Below are 24004 nucleotides of genomic sequence, written 5' to 3' on the forward strand. Positions count from 1 at the left end.
TCATCAATAGCAGTCAAACTTGCTTGGCAATAGCAGGAGTCTCTCAGCTCACAGAAACAAAATAGGGCATTTATTTACGGTAGGATGTGTGCAAATGGGCAAGGACTAAATATGAGTAATAAATACACACAAATAAATATAAATATACTTCAATTTTCTGTGAACTAGCAAAATCTATAGTTTCGTCTCTGAAATGTATTAAGCAAAAGAGAAAGGTTGCTGGTTTATTGGTGGGAAAATAAACTTGCTTGCTGGCACGAGACTTTGCCGTGGGGAGTGCTGTTTGCTGACCCCTGTTCCAGGTCCTGTTTGGGTGAAGTGATTGATTTGTAAGCAGTAACAAGGTGAAACATTGAATCTCCCACCTCCCCTGCTGCCTGTAACAGAGCCCCTGTCTGACTCGAACCGCCTGTGTAGCATAGAGAGAATAACCAAACAGCAACAAAATATGTTAGCTATGGTGGGACCCTTATTTACATGTCGATATTTGACAGATGTTGTTATGCTTAATGATTTACAGTAATGCTTTTCAAATAGTTCAGTTTTGGAGAAAATAATCAAGCTCAAACTCTTTTAGAAGTTATTGTAAGAAACTGTAGTACATAACTATTTTATTAATCCGATTGTAAGTGCTTGGTGAATAATCGGCAGGAGTTTGGTCTATGTATTGGTGTACATTTTTATTTCGTGTGTTTAAACACCTACTAAAGAATGAGTCAATCAGAGGAACAACCCATGTGAGATGTTTTGGTCAGAGAGGCCAAATTGAGGTGGTTTGGACATTCAGTTCAGAGGAGAGATTGTGAGCATGATGGTAGAAGGATGCTGAGGTTAAAACTGGCAGGCAGGCAGGTCTAATAGAAAAACTAAGAGGAGATTTGTGGATGGAGTGAGAGAGCAACACAGCACAGATGACACCAGCGAGAAACCGTGCTCAGAACCTTCAGGAGCAGTTTCATACAGTACACCAGCTCCACTACTGAAAGGTATGGGAGCGAGAGAACAGCAGATGAAATAAAACAAGAAGTGACTCTGAAGAAGAAGAAATGACTTTCTGGTGTGAGAGAAGAGGATGCAGAGGATAGGGTTGGATGGAGGCAGATGATTCCCTGTGGCGATTCCTGAAAGGGAACAGCCGAAAGACAAGGAAGAAGAAGTGTGTTTAAACACCCGCACCCCAACTATTCTTCTAAATGATGACAAGTCTTCATTCAACTAAAATAACTAATGTAAAAAAAACAAAACAAAGCTACACACAACAGCAGTGATCCTTGATCTACTTGGATATTGTGAATAATAACATTTTCTTAATGATCCTTAAGGGCCTTCCTTTACTAGCAAAAAAGTGATTTTAGAAAATGATGTGCTGTTTCAAAGCAGTAAATAAGTTCAGGTATAACTGATCTTCTCTACACTGTTTACTTGCCTGCTGATGTGGAGAGGAGTGCCCCATGAAGCCTCTGCACTAGGTCACAAAGCTCTTCTTCTTCCTCATCTGAGTTTTCTGTCCCAGAATCATCTTCTACAACAGACCCATCTAGGCTTGTATCTCTACCAGTAAGCTCTTGTCTGTAAAGGTAACGCTCTTCTTCCTCTTCCTCCTCCTTTTTCTCCTGCTCTTCTACATCAGATTCCCCAAAATGCTGGACCTCTTCCATTGCCTCAGTCAAACAGGTTTCAGTATCCACTACATCTATTGGCTTTTTCTCTTCCACAGGATTCAGAGACACTTCTTCTACTTCTTCTTCTTCCATCTGGTGTTCTCTCTCTCCCATGTCTCCTGTTGCTGTTTCCTGATACCTTTCAGTGGTGGAGCTGGTGTATGAAACTGCTCCTTCAGGTTCTGAGCACGGTTTCTCGCTGGTGTCATCTGTGCTGTGTTGTTGTAGAGGAGGGGTGTGGATGTCACTGTTAAACTCATCTCTTCCTCTCATACTCAATTCCTGCACAAGAAATCAGAAATACGTAACCTGTTCTTTTTAGCTCAACAGTTGAACTATGGATGATTAGCTTAACTGATGAAGTATAGAAATTTAACCTTTTCAAGATGAAACGTTTCTATTTTACTGATGCTTTTATTCAGAGTGCGAATGAATACATAAGTGGGAGAGAATACTGCCATTAAGCTTTAAGGGTTTTGCTTAAGGGCCCACCAGCAAACACAGAAGCCTTCCAATCAGTTATGCATTGCTTTAACAACTCACACACCTCTGCTTCACTTGTGTTTAGCTTTACCTTGGATTTTTTTGAATAAACAAGCTAGATTTTGAAATAAAACATTTATCTATAACAAATCAATTTTGTAATTGACTTTAGTTGTTTCCAACCTACATATCTACATCTTCATTTTAGAGATCCAACCTACTAACCCTCCCCTCCATCTACTCATATGTGAAGAGTAACTCTTTAGTGTAGGCACTGGTTGTCAGAGAACCCAAGCCCTTAACCTCCAAAGCATTTTTAGCCATTTTTTGCATTATGTTTTATTAAATTTAATGTATATGAGTCAGGATTGAAGGCACGGTGGTATAGTGGTTAGCACTGTCACCTTGCACCTCCAGAGTCCGGGTTCGATTCCCGGCCAGGCTCGATTCCCATCTCTGTGTGCATGGAGTTTGCATGTTCTCCCTGTGCTTGGTGGGTTTCCTCCGGGTACTCCGGTTTCCTCCCACAGTCCAAAGATATGCAGGTTAGACTAATTGGCATTCCCAAATTGCCTGTAGTGTGTGAATGGGTGTGTGAGAGTGTGTATGTGTGTATGCCCTGCAATGGATCGGCACCCTGTCCAAGGTGTACCCCACCTCGTGCCCTAAGCCTCCTGGGATAGGCACCAGGTCCCCGCGCCCCTGAATACAGAATAATGCGGTATAGAAGATGAGTGAGTGAGTCAGGATTGTGCAATATAGAGTGATATTTTTTCTCAGCAGAATATATTCTTCAATATGAAGAACTCAATTTTATTTCAATTTAACTAACTATACACACATGACTAAGCAAAAATTTTAAAAAAGGATTATGACAAAAAACATATCAGAAAATCCAAATGCATTGATTACAAGTACTGTATACTTTATGTGTGGGGAAACACTGCTTTGGGGAAACCAAAAATATGTGAGTCGCACAGAAGACAAATATGAACTATCTCTAAGATTTAGAGGTAATGAGCCACATTTAAGACACCTTGAGAAGATTATAATAGAAGTTGATCACCATAGTAATGTAGGTCTGATAATGCATGTGTCTTTCTGTTAAGCATAAATAACCACAATTATTTTTATTGTATTAAAATTTGGAGGCAGTGCAGTGGCGTAGTGTTTGCAACTCCAGGTGTTGAGGGTATGATTCCTGCCTCAGGTGTGTGTGTGTGAAGTTTGCATGTTTTTTGCATGTGCTTGGTGTACGTTTCATGCAGGTTAGACTAATTCATGTTTGTAAATTGCCTGTAGTGTGAGTGTGTTCCTATGTGCTCTGTAATACATTGGCACCCTGTCTCATGTCCCGAGTGCCATGAGGCCAGGCCTTCCGCGATCTTGTACAGGATAAGTGTCGTAAAGTATCCTTGAAATTATTATCTTTTTAAACACTTTCGTTTCTCCACTCACATGTCTGAATTGTCCTAGCTCCTGCTCCAGCTGTTGGTTGTGCTGGATCAGCGCCCCCATGGTGGCCTCTAGCTCCGTGCACCTGTTTTCCAGCGAGTCATGTTCTGACTGTGCAGTTTCTTTCCACACCTGAAATTCTTGCTCAAGAAGCCTGATGACAAAGCACACACACACACACATCATAGGTGTCAAATATGGCTATTGGCACACGCTGAAAAATGCACATTCCATCCAGAAGCATTCTTACCCTTTATCTCTCTGCAGATCTTTCATGTTGCTTTGCGTGATGCTTAGGTCCTTTTGGAGTAACGACATCTTTCTCTGTAATATACATACGGCTGTGTTCGGACACAAATGAAAGACAGAAAGCGCTCTTGCATTTGTAAAGAGGTACAGTACCTGAGGCTGGCTCTCACACTCATCTGTCTGAAGCAATTTTGACTCCATGTTAAGCTGTAGAGCAGGTGGGGGAGGAGGAGGAGACGGAGGAGGAAGGGTTTCAAAGTCAATGCTACTCGAACCTTTCATATTCTCCACACACTCTTGCTGCCGCAGTCCTGAGGCATGAGCACTGAGGAAAAGAGGACATCTGAAAGACTGAAAAGTACATTACCGTCTATACTGTACATACATATGCATGCTTTGTCTTTACCTGTCAACTGTTTCTTCATTAGATCCAGCTGTAAGAGCTCTCCTCCTATCTGTTTCTCTCCTGGTGTAGCGCTGTGGCAGGAGAACATGGCGGGCACTGGATGCCAATGATGCCACAGATTCCTTCCACGATGGCTGTTAGTGAAGTATGAGAGACGTACTGTTTCATAACCAAGAAGATTTCATTGCTTGTGAATTATACGAGATGCTTTTACACAAGGTGAAGAACAGCACTCTGCTAATTTAACTCTGTAAGGCTTTCCTTCTTATTGAAATGATCCGGATACCATGCTAGAAGTACATCAAATTTCTGGAGTACCGGAGTGCAGTATTCCAGAACAGGATGTGAGGGCTTGTGCTTTCTTGTGCGTTTCTTGGTCAGGAAACAGTTTTGACACAAATGGACGTTCAAACACTTCAAACAGCGATACCTGCAAAGGGAACACAGCTGCTCAAACTTAAAGCAGCTCACAATACACTTAAACCATAAAACATATGAAAAACATTTTATATCAATGCATGTTTGTTTCAAAGCTAGTTTGAGCGACCATAAAAACAATCACTTGTTATTTACCCATTCACTCATTTCTATACCGTTTTATCTTGTACAGGGTACCGGGTGGGCCAGAAGCCTATCCCAGGAAACTTGGGGCACAAGGTGGGATACACCCTGAACAATCCATCCCAGGGCACACACATACACACACTCACATGCTCATTCACACACTATGGGCAATTTGAGAATGCCAAATGTTTGGCACTGTTCCTTCTTCCACCTTGACCACTACATATTATGTAACTAAATAATGACGCACATGTAGCACATACTGTATGTAATGCATCAGTGTCCATATAATAAATCTTACTTAATGATGTCTCTTTGTAGAAAAACAAACTGTTTAAAAAGAAAAGCACAGACACTACACGTGGACACACGAACCCACCTGAGGCCTGTGATGGGGTAAGCCTTACAGGCGTGGCAGCGCACTCTGTGCTGTACTGCCTCGCTAACTGAGAGTCTGTAAAGGGTGGACAGCCATAGGAGTAAACGAGGCTCAGACTGGAGCCAGCTGACAAAATGCTCTTCCACTACTCCTCCACTGGTAACCTAGACACATTTGGAAACACAGTCTTTTGAGAGACTGGGTGTCTCTGTGACTATACATCTGTGTAGAAGTAGAACATACCCCACTGAAGCAGGATTGGGTTGCAGCCTTGACCGGACCAAACACATGGCTCTCTTGAACCACAGCTGGCACCTAAACAAGCAGAGAAACAATTTATTATTTTGCCTTACTATCAAGGAAAAAGATCCTAGATCTTATGTCAAATGTCTTTATGATCAGGAAAATCTCATATTCCAATCAAATAATGATCCTAAATATTGTAGATAATAACAAAAATAATTTAATAACGGACTCTCACCTGACTAAGATCTTCCAGTAAATTCCTGAGGCCAGCACGGCTGACAAAAGTGTTCTCTGTGCCTTCCCTTCTGCCACTGCTAAGAGCCAGCTGGAAGAGAGCTGCAGGAAAAGAAAAAAGCTCCTTCACAGCTGTGCATGTTAAAAACTACAATGTATAATTTTATTATATAATATATAAATCAGTACATAATGGCAATATTTTATGCATATTTTTCAAACCTCTGTGTTTGGCTGAAAGTGTGTCTCCTGAAAGCGCTATCAGTGCCGCTTTCACAGATCTGAAAAGGACAGAGCCAGTCTTCGTCCTAATAAAAGACAACACAAATCATCCAAACTTATATGATTCTTACAGTACAGTGCTGTCGGGAAGTTTTTAGACTCTTTCAACTGTTTCCTCATTTTGTTGTTCTCATCTTGGAATGGATTCAAATCGTTCCACACACAATACTCCATAATGGCAAAGTAAAAACAGGTGTTTGTTAGTTTATAAAAAATATATCAAAAATGAAGGTCTGAAATATCTCATTTCCATTAGTATTAGGACACTTTGTTATGACACTTGCAATTGAGCTTTGGTGATTCCTTCTTCTATCAGTGGCCCTTGAAATGCTTCTACAACCTTATTGGAGTCCACCTGGGCCTAACTGAATTCATTGGAGATAATTAGGAAAGGCACACACCTTTCTATATACAGTCTCAAGGTAAATGTAAAAACCAAGCCAGTACAATGAAAGAATTATCTGTAAACCCACTAGACAGGAAGACATTGATCTTGGGAAGGATACAAGAACATTTCTGCAGCATTTAAAATGTCAAGAGCATGGTAGCCTTGGACACAATGGTAACATTTTGAAATTTTGAACAACCAACAGTCTTCCCATATCTAGACACCCAACGCAACTAAGTAAATAAGATCCTAAAGTTCCCTTGTGCAGATGAGTGAGATTTACAGAAGAACAGCCATCACTGCATCAGGCCTATATGGTACTGTGGCCAGACAGAAGTCTTACTTCACTTAAAGGGACATGACAGACCACTAGGAGTTTGTCGAAAAACCCATAAAACTCTTAGGCCATGAGAAACATCTGGAATTAGGAAATCAGGCACTGCTCATCACATTATTAAAACGATCGCCACAGTCCAACAGGGTGGTGGCAGCATCATGCTGTGGAGATGTTCTTTTGCAAACTGGCACTAGGAGTTTAATAGAATAGAAGATGCTCGTTTGAACGATTCTATCAAGAAGAATGGAAGAAACTTCCAAAGAATTTTGTGCCAAAAAAAGAAAGTTGTGCCAAGCTGGTAGCATCATTCCAAGCAGACTTGAGGCTGTCATTGCTGTTAAGCTAAATGTAAGACATAAAATGTGGATAACATAAGGGTATGAAAACCTTCCCTTGGCATTGTATATATGCAAGCTAACTGAAGCGGTAATGACTGTTCTCACCTGTCATACAGCTTAAAGAGAAGCCTGGCCGTCTGCTCGGTAGCTTCTGGTATGATCTGTACAGGTAAGTTCTGTAACACAACCTGGAAGAGCTGTTCTAGGTTCTGCTTTAAGCTTTCCTGGGAAATAGTCCCTGAGTCCTCTACTGTCCAGAGAACTGAGTGCAAATCCTGGATCGAGACCATATGCACTAAAACGCAGACACGAATGACAATAATTATGGTACATAATACACACATTTTTCACCCATTGCTGCATGATGGAGATTTTATTTAATAATATTTTATTATGCAAATGATTTTACTTTAAGTTTTTTGCTCAATATGCACACTTAGTGCACTTATAAAAACTGTAAACTTGTAGGTTGTAGGTTTGTTATTATTTCTCTTTTATTTAATCAATTTTAAAAGAGAGAAAAATAAAAGGCTAGTAAGTCATGTGTTTATAGCTACTATAATATAATAGCTATAATACTATATTATGACCAGAAATTTGTTTCGGATGTTTTTACAATAGCAACATTACTCTCATGATCGTTGGTCTTATTTACAGAAACATGATTGCACGTACTGTGGCATAGTTTCTGCAGGGACCGAAGCTTCAGTGCAGCACGATAAACTGTAGGACAAGAATCGTTTAAGCCTTCTATAAAATAGAAAAGCAGAACCACAGATCAAAAGCAGTGCATCATATTTCAAAGACACCCACACACACAGCACTATATAACAAAAGCTCAACTGTTACAAAACACCTAGGGTATGGAACAGCCGTGGGTACTGCAAAAGCTGTCTGTTGAATAAGTCACCCTCAGATACACACTAGAAACATTCTCTTGCAATATAAATTGCAGAAACACACAAGCTTTCTTTTTACACATGCTGATCTATTAGTAAAGCAAACAATTAGCACAACGAAAACTTCATCAACTTACCTATTCCATCCAGGTCCATTGCGGCAGCTCTTAAACATAAGTCTGTTTTTATTCACAGGTTTACAGTGAACGTAGACACAAATATAACTATCTGCTGGGTTTGTTATATTGAAAGAAAGGAAAATATTTTTTCAGTTGATAATCCATAAACCTAGGGAGTAGCCTACACTGCAGTGTAGTTGTTTCTTCTTGATTATAAACATATGATCTTAATATTTTTTTTATAAATAATGCCGATACTTTGATTCTGGATAGGTCATTAAAATGATCAGGAATATGGGTAAGAAATTTTGTGGAGATACAGTAAGTTAACTATTACAGTTTAATAAAGTATTGCCCTTGGTTTTGAAATAATATTTACAGTGTATAGTTTTTACAATTTTCAATGTGCACACACACAGAAATACATTTCTATTTGATACTCTACTCATTGTACATGCCAAACAAATGCAAAAAAAAGACAAATAAAAACCACCATAAAGTCAAGATCTTGGTTAAACATCTGAGACTGATTATTTAATAAAAGTATACAAGTCTCTGACATGTTATATTCTACTTAAAACTAAGTATAAAGCTCTAAAATTTTATTACATTTATAATCAGCATGGTATGGCCAAGTAGGGGGTTGTTGATGATAGTTGGCAGGTAAGGTTAGCCTTTATATATATATATTATAACACTAATATATATATTATAACACTAATTCTTGGAGCATTAAATAATTGTTGTGCTTGTAATACCAAATGTTGTCTATAGAGGTCTTTAAAGTCAACAAGTTTAACACAATATTTATCTATTAACATTTTGCATATTGTAAATGCATTTTTATTACATTTTCAATATTATGTAAAATAGCAGATAAGTCTTTCAATTAAACTACTTTATAAACCAGTCCATTTAAATGTTTGAAAACATATTCGGAGAAATGCAGGTTTTTCATAACAAAATGTGATTGATAGCAAATGTGTGATTAAGATGTTTGTGTAGGGAAACAAGTTTCTACACATGCGCAGAACAGCTTCGTTGTACATTAAGGCAGTGCTATTGAGAAGGTTTCCTAATTAGTGTTTCAGTTTAGTATCAGGAGAGAACCAAGGGACCCAAAGACACTCAAAAATTATCTCAAGATTATATTTTTCTATGCTGTTTGTTTGACTGACACCATGTATGCATTTTCTCTACTTGCAACAACTGATGTGAGTTCATGTAAAATATTAAAATTAAAATGCAAAAAGACTGTTCTTGTATGTGAGTTGCACATGAGTCCTAACTACTCCTATTTGCTTAAGTGAAATTTGCATGCAGAGAAACCTAATGGACACAAATGGAAAATTCTAATGGAACAAACAAAACTCAAGCTATGATTACAGTAATGTTTCCCTTTTAATTCGCCAGAGACCTTATTTGTTTTTTTTTGTTTTTTTACCTTTTTAAAAACTTTTTTAGGTGAAAGTCGTGAAGTAGGATGTCATCTTACACACGGTAAAACCTCCAGTGTTGATTCCAGGTAGACCTATGGTATATAAACACTGTAGGCTTACAGTATTAATTTAACACTCTGGTTGTTCATTTGACAATGGTCATTTTTATTACACACCCCAGCCAAAAAATATCACCACCTGCATTTTTTTAACCGGACAATGTAGTTTGTATGATGTTTCATTTGTGTCTTATTTTTGAGAAAAAAAACAAACTTATTACAACTTATCACGTGCTTGACACTTGTGCTTGCTGAGCCCTGCGTGAGAGACCCTCAGGTCCTTGAGGCCCTCGGGTCCTTGAGGCCCTCGGGTCCTTGAACCAACAACCAAATAAAAATTTAAAAAGAAAGAAAAATGGCTTTGTTGGCTTCAACAAAAGTAAAATGGTATATGTTTTAATATACAGTATTACATTACAGGGTCTGCATCTGGACCACAGTCGATGAAGATTTAATTGCATCAATCGCATGAGTAAGATGCTATTATCCAGACAACATAATATTCATTATAACAATGACAAACTGTGCATTATACAACTGAGGATTTAAATGTGGCAGCTCAGCGGACTCATGGTCCTCCATAAACTTTTGTTCAGAAAGCCAATGTTGCTGCAACATCCGCCTAGTTGATGACCCCTCAGAGAAGATGACCCTCACGAGCTGCAAGACCAGTTAAACCAAATAATTTAGTTAAAACATTTTCAAGGTCTGGAAACCTGCTTTTTAAAAAAAATGTATTCCCTGAGTTGCATGTTTATCCTGAATGATAACTGTGAAGGAGAATCAAATTTTATGCCCAGTGAGTGATTAACATACATGACGACGCATGCGCAGACCAGTGGTGGATTTCCCCAAAACACTGGTAGTTCCGATAATCTTATGAAATTAGGAAGTACTCGAGCAGAGGCGGAGCCACGGATTTCCTTGTTTGCTTCGGTCTGAGACTCTGAGCTCCAGAAGCCCTAACGGGGAATGTGCAAGAATTATCCTGTCTCAGGGTTATATCAAGACATCTTGCCTTGCATCAGCTTTATTTGAGTGTCTCATACGGAGTGTTCGCGCCCTTTTTCTCCTCGCGCGAGGTGAGTTAGTCACTGTAAACTAAATAAATATATAAATAAGGCTGCTCGTGAGTGTGAATTGCGCGTGCACGCAGAGCTGTTTCCCGTGTGGACGGCTCTAGTTATAATGTTGTTATACAGGATCAATGGCGGCCATGTAGAGTAACCTAACGGATAGAACAGAAAGAAACCCGAGCGGAGAACTAACTCTATAGCGGACAAAGAGCTCATGTAACTTACTTTTACCCCAGGAGCCGTGGAGGCAAATGAGTGTCGTCTCCTTTACTACGTATATTTATTCCAGTCTGTTATACAGCTTACATAACGCAGCCAGCATCCCTCAGGTCATCTCGTGGTCTTTAGGTCGACTTTACGAAAATAAGACTCCTAATAAATTAGCCTCACGGCGTTAACACTTTTATGGCTTTAATGTTTGCTGAAGGCGTCCTGCAGTCCTGGTCTCTACCCGCCTTCTGTTACCTGCAGGTTAATTATTTACGACAAGTTCTTGACTGTAGATGCACATGTCGTTCTCCTCCTGTCTTCTCTCTTCAAGCACCACTCATCTATATAAATAAAAGAAATGTTTTGTCTATGCATTGGTCAGAACTTTGACCAATTTTCTCGTAGCATCACTCATTACAGGGTCTGAACAGAATTTAATGAAACCATCCAGCCAATCCTAGGTATTTGCCTGCACCATAAATAAGATCATAAATGAAATCATAAATGTTGCGTAAAAGGGAAGTTAATGAACCATGGATATCTGCATGAAGTTTAAACTGCACCATAAGTAAAAAAAAATTATGACCAGTTATGTGGCGGATTTAATAATCTACTTTAAAATAAGCTACTAATAAGCTACTTGCTTAATATAATCAAACACTTTTTACCTGAATATCTTTAATGGGATTATGTAATATTTTCAGCTGAAGTGGTAAAAGCAGGGCAGAACTATGACACAATTTTAGTCAGGCCATCCTATGCAACCAAATAAATTTATAAACCACAGGCAGCCTAATTTTACATAGAAAGGGCAAGTAGTCATAAAAAAGGCTTGTGTGGCTGAGCCACGGGTGTGGCACAGGCTCCTCACAGCAACCCCCTAGAACTTTGTTAGAAATCTAGCTGCATAGCTCATATGCATTTGCACATATTTGCATAAGACCTGTTAAACATTTAGATCTCATTACACTGAACGAAGTTCATGCCAGTTGTTGTGGGACTTTGCATTGTTTGGAAAAACACACCCATTTTAATTTGATATACACTTTCCAGGGGATTGATATGATTTTTACCAAACAGGGCCAGGGACATTGAAAATCTAAAATTGTAAAGGGATTTTTGATATCTTAAACGGTTCGGCCTTGGTGAGCCCTTAAACCTATGGTAAATAAAAGGAAGCAGAAAGTGGCTAATAACTATTTCTGTAAATTAAGTGATCTACATTAAACCTCAGTTTTATGTTAAGAGAAAAAAGCTGCTCACAAAGACATCTGACTACACACACAGCTCTGTGTGGTATTTGATGTAAATTTACGTTTAATGATGCACTGTGCGTACATTATATTACTATAACACACTTTAATTGAGACAAAACAGTGGTCTGAGACTGTGGAATTTTGTTTATACAGTATTTATTATACTTAATCTGAAGGATAATATTAAATCTAAAGTGTGACCTGCTTTATGAGTGGGCCCTACTACACACTGATTTACTCCTACTGACTCCACTATGGACATGCTGTTCTCAGAGGTTCTTCTGCATTCTCAAAATGAATGTTAAAGTATTCAGCAATTAACACTTTTTGTCCACATAGACGACAAGGTTTGAGAGGAAATCTGCAAATTCTTAGAGAAATTCAGAGTACGGCCCTGAAGAGCTATGAATGATAATTAGTGGGATCGACTGAGCTGACTTCATATTTGTAGCTACATTTTTTATGTTACTATAGAGTTACTATACTATAAAGTATGTTCAAATACTTTTAATTTGAGTCTGTGTTTTTGTACAATAGACAGATTATCATTGTAAATAACTACGAGCGCTCCTCCTTCACCAGTTAGCTGAGTCTGGTGTATATAGCTGTATCTAGGAGGACTAGCGCCAAATTAGCCGCCAGGCCACCGGGGAATCCTCGTGGTGCTCTCGATGGCCAGTCCAGGCTAAGTGAAGACCAAAAAAATTCTTTATCTGATCTACTTTTTAGATTTCTTATCTGTGATTATTAATATGATTATTAACTTATTAATGAGTTAGACAGAAGGTTCTGCCATGCAGAAAGACAGACAGACATGTACATGGGCTTTAGCCTGAAATAAAAATATCACCGATTACATTAAAGCTCATAACTATTTCTACAAATTCTTTAACCGGCAACGATGGCTATTTACGCTAGTGCTTGTATAAAAAGCAGTAAGGTTTAAAGGTGAATATAAGTGAAACTACTGAAAGAAGTTACATAAACATGACCTAAACCATACAAAGCCGAGGTGATAAAATCCCCATTTTAATAACTATTAAATATGTTTCAAAAAAATCAAATGCATGGCCACAAACTGTAAACATGGTAAATGGAATTTCTGCCTAATGCAGAAGAAATGTATTTACACCATAAGCATTAATGGTCACATAAATATAAATTTTGGTAATTGCTTTGCCACATTTTTAAGATTATTCTCATGATTATGACCCTCTGTCCAGCTGACAGGTGAAAACATGACAGTAGGAATATGAATCGCTATGGTTGCTTTTTAAAGTGGATCTCCCACATTTAATAAAATATGTCTGGTTCGAACCCTTAGATAATAAAGTATACTTTAGCGTTTATTTAAAATTTAAAAAGATTATCATTATGGTAGAATAATCTTAGCATGTGACTGTGACTAATTTTGCGCTCTTTTTGACTAATTTGCACTCGCTATGTTTTAAGACTTGTGTAAGAATGTGTATTGAGTGGGTTTAAGACTATTTTGCTTACAGGTTTTGGAGTAAAGGGCAGATTCTTTTCACACCATAAAATGTTTTAAAAAATTATATTTGTGTGGCCCTGCGTGAATCACCACACAAAAAAATCACGATTTTCCCCCTAGCCCCTTCTATTTAGTATTATTATATAAGGTCCTTGTGTTTCTTGTCCATATTGGTTTGTGTTTTCTGTTGCATGTCTAAGGAGAGACTCTGTTCTTTGTTTGTTTCATTTTTGTGCTAATTGCTAGCTCTCTGTCCATAGCTCTAGTTGCTAGGTTGTGTTTTTTTTTTTTTAAGTATGCACGATAACAAAGATTCTACTGCACTGTATGTCCAGCCTCATCACTATCCATGGCAGTGTGCAGAAGGAGCTTATACAGTATTAATTCAGCTATAACAGGCCAATGAGTCAAAATCAAAGACAGAAAAGAGACAACACAAATTCTGATCAGTTAAAAGTCTCATTATTTCATCTGTTGAGCATATTTTGTATCTGTTGAGTGAGTATTTGTGGTATGAATACATCAATAACCTCTAGTGATTATATCAGGTCAGTTAGTAGTGGTGACAAATGATGTTTAAACACAGAGACATGACAGTGAGGAAGATTAAACAAATTATTTGACAACAGTGTAGACGGCACAGTGGCTTCGTGTAACACTGTTGTCCTTGGACCCTCAGGGTCCGGGTTCGATTCCTGCCTCGGGTCTGTGTGCATGGAGATTGCATGTTCTCTCCGTGTACACCAGTTTCTTCCCACAGTCCAAGACATGCAGATTAGACTAATTGGCGTTGCCAACTTACCGTAGTGTGTGTATGTGTGTGTGCCATGCGATTGATTGCCACCCTATCCAGGGTGTGCCCCGCCTCAAGCCCTAAGTGTCCTAGGATAGGCTCCAGGCGCCCTCTGACCCTGTACACAGGAGGAAGTGATATAGACTGTAAATGAGTGACAGTGTTATAGGAGTGAGTGAGTGACAACAATGTGTTAAAAGTAAGAAGTTACCTAAATGCTGTTCAATTCTGTCTTACAGCCATGCAGACTTTACGGAAAAATAAAGTCGACCTCATCAGCGCCCTGACTACTGACGCCAGCTACATCTTGCAGTATGTCCAGCAGAATGAGATCATCACCAAACGCGAATACAGCAATCTTAACCACCCTAACCACACACCGGAGAACATTGTCATTAACCTTCTGGACAAGGTGATGAACAAGGGTGATACGACATGTCAAAAATTTGTGGATCTGTTGAAGCAGAAAGACATTCAGGAGACTTTCCCTGGGCTGCAGGAAGTTTTCAAACCTGTAGCTACATCACACAACCAGGGTATGAGAACACGACCTAGACGCCATGTTGACTTTTTAAGCTTTATAGAAAGAGTTGGTTATATGTATGTTTTTGTTTTCTTCCTATTCAGATAATTTAATCGGAGCAGCTGATGAGGTCATTTAAAACACAGAAAATTCCTTTTTTTTTTTTTTTACAGAAGTATATACATTCCTAACACAAATCAACTGATTCATAGAAAACTCTCTAAATAATTTTCAGATTGACGAATACAAAATGTCCAGCCTACCTCGTGGTCTCTGTGTGATCATTAACAATGTGATATTCAGTTCATCTCACAAACACCGCTCCGGATCAGACTCGGATAAAGGTTAGTCCAAACCTTAGACCAAATTTTTTGAATTTTATTGAGAAACAAATAAATCTTTTTGCTGCGGTTCTCAGAAATAAAAGGCACAATCAGGGTATGTCTATACATTTAGATGTATAATAATGGTCCTAAAGTTACATTTTTAGATTGACGCTATTTATGTATTTCCAGAATGACCCTATATATTGTTTAAATTTTGAAAGATGTTTGTGTCTGCTGTTTTCCATTTGTTATTTTTTAATCGCGAGCATGACGACAATTAAACAAAATAAATCTGTGCCTTAGCAAAATTTGAAGCAGTAGACGTGCTTCAACCACAATAAAATGAAAATAAAAGTATTTCTATACAAGCTTCTACTTTTACAAAAGATCTAAATGCTCACATTGTTAACGGTGGATTGCTGATTGTTACTACAGTATAATAAGTTAGTTTACTCTAAAACACAAATCAGTTGTGTAAAAAATTGTGCCCTTTATTTTATTTAACAGACGCTCTTAAAGAAGTGTTCCAGTGGCTTGGTTTTACTGTAGATGTGCATGAAAACCAAAGTGGAGACCAGATGAAGAAGCTGCTGAAGACCTATAGCCAGAAAATCCACAATGGTGACTGTTTCATCTGCTGCATCTTGAGTCATGGCTCCAGGGACGGGGTGTATGGCACAGATGGAGCCATCGTGACCAGAGATGACATCTTTGGCCCATTCAGCGGAACGTCTTGTCCAAGTCTAATCAGTAAACCCAAAGTGTTTTTCATCCAGGCCTGCCGGGGGGAAGATCCTCAACCTCTTGTTACAGCCCAGAGTGATAGCTATAATGACGAGGAAATGGAAGTAGAAGCAGAAATGGATGTTGTTGAGATGGCCACATTACCAGCTGATTCAGATTTTCTCATAGCGAGGTCGACTGTTAAAGGATACATATCGCTCAGGGAAACCATTTCAGGCTCCTGGTTTATCCAGTCCTTGTGCCAGCAACTAAAAATGCACTGCCCAAAGTAAGTACTAAACAAACTTAAGTTCTGCTCCTAGGGCTGCATTCACAGAGAATCTTAGAACAAAAGCTCTCCTAATGGGCAATAAACGTTGCCAAACAAAACTGCTTAGGGGAACTTCAGCTAAGAGAAATGAGGGATGACATGTTTTATTAATACATTTCAGAGAAATTCAGAAACAGATTGGCTCATGTGGTAGTAAAAGCAAATGAGCACAGTGTCATAAAACAACATGACAATGGTCAGATTTACTAATAAATTACAATCCTCAGTTCAGCAAATGATCATTGTTAAGTATTAATTTACACAGCTATTCCGTAGCAGACTAAACCACAGTTTAAGCATAACTTTGTAATAGCTTAAAATAAAAAATAAATTACAGAATTCTTCTCAGAATTCTTTGTGAATAAAACCCCTCAAGGTCTCCAATCATGTTGTGTTAATCCCATGGCTCTCTAAATGGTAACGCGTGTTTTGTCATCTGATTTCTAGGGATGAGGATGTTCCGAATATCCTGCTGCGTGTCAACAATGAGGTTAGCCAAAAAGCTGCTAGAGTTCGAGGAATAGGTATGGCTAAACAGATGCCTATCCATAAAGTGACCCTGAGGAAGAAGCTGGTGTTCCGTGTGCCGCAATAATGAGCATTTCCTGTCGAGTATTTCACAGACAGCCACCTGTTTTCAATTTTTAAGGATTAAAAAATGTACCAGTCCAATGTACTTTACATTTTTATATTTTTTATTTTGCCTGATCTTTGTATTTTGGTTTTATTCATTTAAGTTTTTAGTAATTTTAAATTGATTCTCTGGTGTCGAATTTGGTGCTTTAAACTACTTCCCAACCTTATTTTGTATTTAGGTTTACAGATGTTTGGGAAAGGGAATAAAATTGTTATGTACCATGAACCATAATAACATGCAAAATAGAAAAGAAGCATCAGAAATTTGTACTTAAATGATTATGTAAATTTATAAATTTGTCAAATTTTTATGGGCTTTTTTAAAATTATGTTTAATTTGTACATAAAAAAGTAATAAAAGAAAGTACAAAAAAATAAGTAATAAACCTGAAGATAAAATAGCATATGTTTAATGTATTCATTACTATATTGTTTACAATATTGAATAAAAGAGAACAAAAGAAAATGTCTAAGGGATAAATGTCAGTTTTAATAAAATGAAAAAAAAAAAAAAAAATCTGCATATATTTGAACATTATCATGCAAATTATTGTTTATTTTCCCTTCTGCAAGTAATAAAAACGTTAAAAAAACATTGATATATCATTAAATATAAGATGAATATAAATGATCAATTATAAATTGATGTCAGTTTATAAGACTTTAAAGCATTTAAAAACAAGTAAATTTAAACTTCCTTTTTTCCATTAGCATTTTGTTGCAAGTAACTGTCATAAAGTGCATAAAAAATTATATATATATATATATATATATATAGAATTTTTCTATTTTGATTGTTAATCTTTTATACGTCACAGCACTATTAGCACTGCAAGGCAAAATGAAAAACATTGATTATCAATTATAAACCAGTAAAGTTAATTTCATATACAGACAAGAAAAAGGCTAAATGGGTTTTTGTCTGGGTACTCTGGTTTCCTTCCTTCGTCCAAAGTCATGTGATGGATTGCTTCCCTGTCCAGGGTGTACCCTGCCTTGTGCTCTAAGCCCTTGTTATTTCAGCAGCAACTTCTGCATGACATGTACGCATGGGCTTTCCAGGGCTGAAGCCCCAGGGCCTCCAAAGATCAGAGCAAATAAACCAAAAAAAATTTAAGTTTGTTTTTTAAGTTTTGTTTTCTAGCAATCACTTGTTATTTATGTTTGTGGCTGCAGATTGAACCAATTTCTAAGTGACACGTGGGCAGCACAACACAGCAGCCTATCAGAGTATAGATTAGTAGAAATAGTTTTCGGGATGTGACATTCAAACACAAGCAGCAGGTAAAGCTTGTGAATAGTTAGACCAAATTGTAGGACAAGAAGACATTTAGGAGTGCTGCTCATTATTTATTGATAATTTAGATTTTAGGTCATGAGCGGTTGTTTAAGCATTGCACTGCATTTCGTACTGAGTATGACTGTGTATGTGACAAATACAATTTGAATTAGAATTTAAAAAGAAAATAGTTACAAGAGAAAAAACTTTTATGATAAGGAGTTATTAAACAACTCTGAAGTGTAAAGGATTCGTTAAACCTGTAAATAAGAAGGAAGGAGAATCGAGCTCATCAATGAGTGGAGGTGGGGCAATAAATAATCTACTGTAGCTGGACGGACAGGAGGTCGGTTACTTAAGATTTGTGTGTGTGATTCAAAGGCCCTGCCAGGGCCGGAGAAGAAGCTATTACTTCAATTTATTTTACTTTACTTGAATTATTAGAGCTTCTGCGGACTTATTTTGTTTTAGTAATACAAAGTGGAATCAAACTTTCTAGGTTTTAAAACCTTTCACTTCATACGTTGCTGTCAGTGTGTGGTAGTTATTGTATGGAAGTGTACTGCTGCCACGTATTAATAATATTAATAATAATAATAATAAATAATAATTATGTTTTAACATGAAAAATTAAGATTTTTTTAGGTTTTAAAAAACTTCAACTTAATAATATGATCTTTTGACATTATTTCAAGATAATTTCACATAATAAATTACCTTATCTTGAAATAACATGAAAAGATCACGTTATAAAGTGAAAATAAGGAGGTAATATCAAATAACATCATATTTTCTAAAACTGACAAATTACAAAACTTAAAAAACGTGTGTATTACACAAGAAAGCCCAACAGCGTCTCTTCTTTCTGAGAAGACTGAGAAAGGCCCAGCTTCCACCATCGATCCTGACCACCTTCTATACAGGAACTATCACGAGCATCCTGAGCGGCTGCATCACTGTCTGGTTTGGAAATTGTGCCATACCGGACCGCAAGACCCTACAGCGGATAGTGAGGACAGCGGAGAAGATCATCGGGGTCTCTCTCCCCTTTATTGAAGACATCTACACCACACGCTGCATCCGCAAAGCCACCAGCATTGTGGCTGATCCGACACACCCCTTTCACACACACTTCACACTCCATCTGGAAAAAGGTACCGAAGCATTCGGGCACACACATCCAGACTGTGCAACAGTTTTTTTCCACCAACCATCCGTCTCCTCAACAAAAAGGGACTGGACTGATAAACACAAACACACCCACACACACAAACACAAACATTCTCACACAGCTTAACTCAACTACCTCAAAATATTGGGACTGGACTGACTAATCAACACAAGTGCAGACACACTGACCTACACCACCAAACTATCGTACACATCAACCTGTAAATGCTTCACTGTTTATCTTTTGCACAATGATCATTACTGGACTACTTTTTGTACTAATTCCTCAATTCTTGCTGCTGTTTTAGGGAATGTTTACTGTTTCTCCACTACCTCATCACCATATTTTATGTTCTGTTATGTCGTGGTTGCGCACTGTCACTTTGTTGTTGCTCTTGTTTGCACATTTGCACGTGCACTTTATGTTGTCTGTAAAAATGTTATACGTAGCTAGTTAGTTTTTGTTAATTTATGTTGTAATTTATGTTAGGTCTCTCTGTCCTGTCTCTGCTAGCCAGTTAACTAGGCCTCTTGGTTAGCTAGTTTAGTTTCTCTGTTAATTTATGTTATAAATTTATGTTGCATGTAGCACTTTGGTCCTGGAGGAACTTTGTTTCGTTTCACTGTGTACTAACTGTATATGGTTGTAATGACAATAAAGCCTACTTGAACTTGAACTTGTATGTGTGTGTGCGTGTTATACCTGGAATTTGCAAGTGTACACAGGCAAACCTCCTGATGGTGAGAAAAACAGGGGAGGGGGGGGGGGGGTTGAAATGACAGCAAGGCTACTTTAAAATTTTAATATGTTCAAACAGTGTACGGGGCAAGCATTATATTTGTATTATAATTTGTATTGTATTATAATTAAGTTATTTGTATTGTATTATAATTAAGTTTTCCGCATTTCTCTCTTTTTTTTTTAAAACTAATAATCATAACCGTCAGTTTTTACCGGGAACACAAAAGACGTTATTTTGTTCCACAGTTAAATTTTTTTTACTTGTTTTTATTTTGACTTTGGTAAACATTTCAGTGAAATACTTTGTGATAGATAGTACAATAGGTTTCATTTCAATATTTGTTATAGTCAAAATAATATCTACCATATAATGTTTTTCCCCTAAAAAAATGAATGGTATGAGCCCAGGTAAATGAGGCCTGCAGGACCTACACAGTGAACACAAGTTTAAAACATGTAATAATTACAAGAGCTGAAGTTGATAAAAAGATCTAATACAACAATAAAAATTGTGTTTTAATTTTCGATGATTACTGCTTACACCTCATGAAATCAGAAATCCAGCATGTCACAATGGTACAATATATCATCTCAAGTTTGATGAATCTACTATTCAATTTGATGAACATACAGTTTACAATTCTTGAACATTCCATTCATGCGCAAACATAAGCAGGGTGATTTGTGTAACAGCTCAATCCAATGGGTTAAATGGAAACACCAACTATTTAAAAACATGTAGCTTTATAAATAATAGCAACTCATGTATGTACAGTACTGTGAATGGAATGTTCAGGAATAATGAAGTATCAGTTTTAAGAGTATCATAAATTGCCAAATAATTAAAATACACATGTAAACAATAAGTGTAACATTTGAAATACAGGATATCTAAAAAAATATAAAAAAAATCATGTAAAAGTGTTTTTTTATAAGTTTAAATTTTGAAACACTTACACAGGAAAAAACAAACATACACTTACAAGGAAAAAACACACACCAGGGAAAAGAACACACTTTTTTAGTCACAAAAACATACCATTACAAGAAAAAACATCATACACTTAGAAGGGAAAAATAATACACTTACAAACCAAAAATCATATTAAACTTATTATTAAACTATTATTAAACTTTTTTACGTTGAGGTGGCTTTTTTTTTTTTCCGTGCAGTAACTAATTATCTATATACTCTTCAGATGTAAATCCTTCCTACTAACCTGACTCGCGCACTTTTCACAAAAATGCAGCCACACCCCGGCAGCCCGAGGTCTTTCCCTCTAATTAAAGTGGCTGTTTTGTTCGAGTTATGATGAAATTCTTGTGAAGGTGTAAAAGGTGTGGTATGAATGGAAACACATTCTGCCACATATAACATAAAAAGTTACTTCACTATTTTCACGTTATAACATGATCTTTTCACATTATTTCAAGATGAGTTCTTTTCATTTAATTACATGAAAATTCACTGAAGTAATTTAAAAAAGATCACATTATAATATGAAAATTAATACTTAATACTTAATATGAAAGTTTATACTTAAAATAGTTAGAACAGTTAGATACTTTAATGTTTTTAACAGTGGTGGGGAAGATTTTTGAGGAAGCAAACTAAGATGATATACGAACATATGCAGTATATATACTGTATATAGAAGCTATAAAGTACTTGTGCTAAGACCAATCTTGATCCTGCAGTATTGTCTAATTTTAGACCAGTATGTCAATTATGCTGCCATTAGGGCTGATTATTTAATCTGTATACAGATGATTTACAAATCTATCTGTCAGTTGTGCCAAATTCTTCTGATGCACCTAAATCGATCAATAGTTGTTTGCATGACATGAAACTTTAGCTGTCACAGATTCGTGTCTCCGTGAATAAGAGTAAAACAGAATGTATTTTGTTTGGCACCTCCAATTTTCCTAGTTTTCTTACTGTTCGCCTTGATTCCCCAGTCCCCCAGAGGCTTTTACCATCTTCGCCACCTCGCCTTTTTTGTCAAGTCAAGCCCTTTTTGAATCAGAGCAACCTGGAGAAAGCCATTTTTAATGTTGTGAAGCACTTTGGTTCAACTTAGGTTGCTGTGCTATTTACTGTAAAAAAATGTTAGTTGACTGATTGAACCTGACTTTTGCGCCTTTCACAAAAATGCAGCTACGCCACTGCCAGCACAAAGTCTTTCCCTCTGATTCAAGTAGATGTTTTGCTCGAGTTAAGAGTGAAATTCTCGTGAAGGTGTAAAAGGTGTGGCATGAATGAAAGCGAATTCCTGCCATGTAATTATAATAATAATAATAAGAAGAAAAAGAATAAAGTTTAATGTTTTTATTTGAAAAGTTTGTTATAACAAGATGGGTTGTTTAAGTTTTACGATATTTTTACATTAAAATATGAAAAGTTAGTTCATTCTTTTTGTTATAATATGATCTTTTTAAATTAATTCAAGATGAAGTTATTACTTACGTTATCTGAAATAAAAATATATTGAAGTAATAAAAAGATTACATTATAACATGAAAATAATAAAGTAGGTTTATATTTATAATAGTTATAACATGAAAATGTAATGCAATTTCAAGATATTTTAATGTTTTTACCTGTGGTGTAAGGAAAATTTTTAAGGAAGCCAATTGAGATGACAAGCTCTGGAAAAAAAAATAAGGCAGCATAATTAGTTTCTTATGATTTCTTTCTTACAGGTGCATGTATTGGTGAGATGAACAGTTTTTTTTTTGTTGTGAATATTGCTCCTAAATTCAAAATATAGCTGTTGTTATTTAGATTAAATATTTAAAGGAAATTACAACATCACAACACATCAAAATAACCCAAGATCTTGCAGTATTTGCAGAGCTTTAATAATTCAAAACAAAATTCAAATAATTTGTAAACAAATTGTGTTAAAGCTTTGGTTAAACAACATTACAAAATCAGCATTTAGTGGAATAACCCTGATTTGCAATTACAGCTTTCATGCAACAAAGTATGCAGTTCTTTGTGAATACACTACGTGCAGTAAAGGCACCAGCTTTACAGCTGTCTTGGTAAAGGTTTCGGTTGTTTGTGTCAATCCTCAGCTGGTGCGGTGTCATCAGAGGCGCACAGGCTTGTGCAGAACAGGTGACACCACTTGTGCTGAGCAGAGGGTGTGATGTACTTCGAGACAGCAGAGCGAGCATGTGAGTCAACAGAAAGCGGCTTCGTCCTAATTGAATGTGACTGGGAAGCACTCGAGTCTGTGGAGACAGGAGATGTGAATAAGTCAGACTTCAGACAGATAATACTCACCAGCATGAGGTGCGCGACAAAGATGCTGAGTGGCGATATGCCTCCAGCCTAGTTCCAACGTCCCAAAACCCCCTCCCCCAGCTTCGAACTCCCTCCCCTAGCTTCTGGCCAGTACAGGTCGTGGTGTCGTGAGAAGGCATCTCCGCTCCTGTGTTGGATGCCGGACCAGTGGATCTCGGAGAATGAGAAGTCCTGTATGAAGAGAAACCATTGAGTTATTCGGTGCTTACTTTCTGAATGTTGATATAATACCCCAGGCACTGGGTCAGCCCTAAGTGGCACTTCTGGGGGTTTGGCTGCCCACTTTCCACAGCTCATCCAAGATCTGGCGCAAGTGGTGTAATTAATCCTCTCAGCTATATAAGCGAGTTATGACATTGTCGAGGTACACAGCAGCATAGGAGCAATGAAATTTCAGGACAATGTGCATTAGACACTGGAATGTAGCTGGGGCACCGTGGAGCCCGAATGAGAGGACCTCAATAGCCAATGGCCGTGATCCATCGAAAAGGCAGTCTTGGACTTGGCCACCTGCTGATAGCCCTTAGTAAGGTCGAGGGTGGTGATGAATCAGGCCTTTTCCCAATTGGTTCACATTACTCTTTTGTGAAGATTTT

The 24004-nt window shown here is 37.4% G+C and overlaps 2 protein-coding genes across 2 annotated transcripts; one reads left to right on the top strand and one right to left on the bottom strand.

Moving 5' to 3' along the window:
- Positions 1 to 224: 224 nt before the first annotated feature.
- dytn (dystrotelin) lies at positions 225 to 11916 on the bottom strand. The gene is made up of 15 exons (XM_053498846.1): positions 11898 to 11916; positions 10840 to 10884; positions 7698 to 7772; positions 7128 to 7317; positions 5900 to 5985; positions 5679 to 5779; positions 5441 to 5512; positions 5198 to 5361; positions 4573 to 4684; positions 4255 to 4388; positions 4002 to 4173; positions 3850 to 3923; positions 3603 to 3753; positions 1427 to 1943; positions 225 to 409 (listed from the first exon to the last, which is right to left on the bottom strand). The coding sequence occupies exons 1-15, from the start codon at positions 11914 to 11916 to the stop codon at positions 225 to 227; spliced, it is 2097 nt and encodes a 698-aa protein (XP_053354821.1).
- casp20 (caspase 20, apoptosis-related cysteine peptidase) lies at positions 10430 to 17444 on the top strand. The gene is made up of 6 exons (XM_053499371.1): positions 10430 to 10620; positions 14605 to 14901; positions 14993 to 15018; positions 15124 to 15232; positions 15722 to 16226; positions 16716 to 17444. The coding sequence occupies exons 2-6, from the start codon at positions 14607 to 14609 to the stop codon at positions 16861 to 16863; spliced, it is 1083 nt and encodes a 360-aa protein (XP_053355346.1). The 5' UTR covers positions 10430 to 10620; positions 14605 to 14606; the 3' UTR covers positions 16864 to 17444.
- The last annotated feature ends 6560 nt before the right edge of the window (positions 17445 to 24004 follow it).

This window comes from Clarias gariepinus, chromosome 6 (assembly GCF_024256425.1).
Source record: "Clarias gariepinus isolate MV-2021 ecotype Netherlands chromosome 6, CGAR_prim_01v2, whole genome shotgun sequence".
Classification (NCBI taxonomy): Eukaryota; Metazoa; Chordata; class Actinopteri; order Siluriformes; family Clariidae; genus Clarias; species Clarias gariepinus.

Coding starts and splice junctions, on each gene's coding strand:
- dytn (XM_053498846.1), bottom strand. Junction 7,318..7,697: donor CCTGCAGAAACTATGCCACA/GTACGTGCAATC, acceptor TCTGCGTTTTAG/TGCATATGGTCTCGATCCAG. Junction 5,513..5,678: donor TACTGGAAGATCTTAGTCAG/GTGAGAGTCCGT, acceptor CTGCTTGTTTAG/GTGCCAGCTGTGGTTCAAGA.
- casp20 (XM_053499371.1), top strand. CDS start 14,607: ATGCAGACTTTACGGAAAAATAAAGTCGACCTCATCAGCGCCCTGACT. Junction 15,019..15,123: donor TAATCGGAGCAGCTGATGAG/GTCATTTAAAAC, acceptor AATAATTTTCAG/ATTGACGAATACAAAATGTC. Junction 15,233..15,721: donor CGGATCAGACTCGGATAAAG/GTTAGTCCAAAC, acceptor TTTATTTAACAG/ACGCTCTTAAAGAAGTGTTC.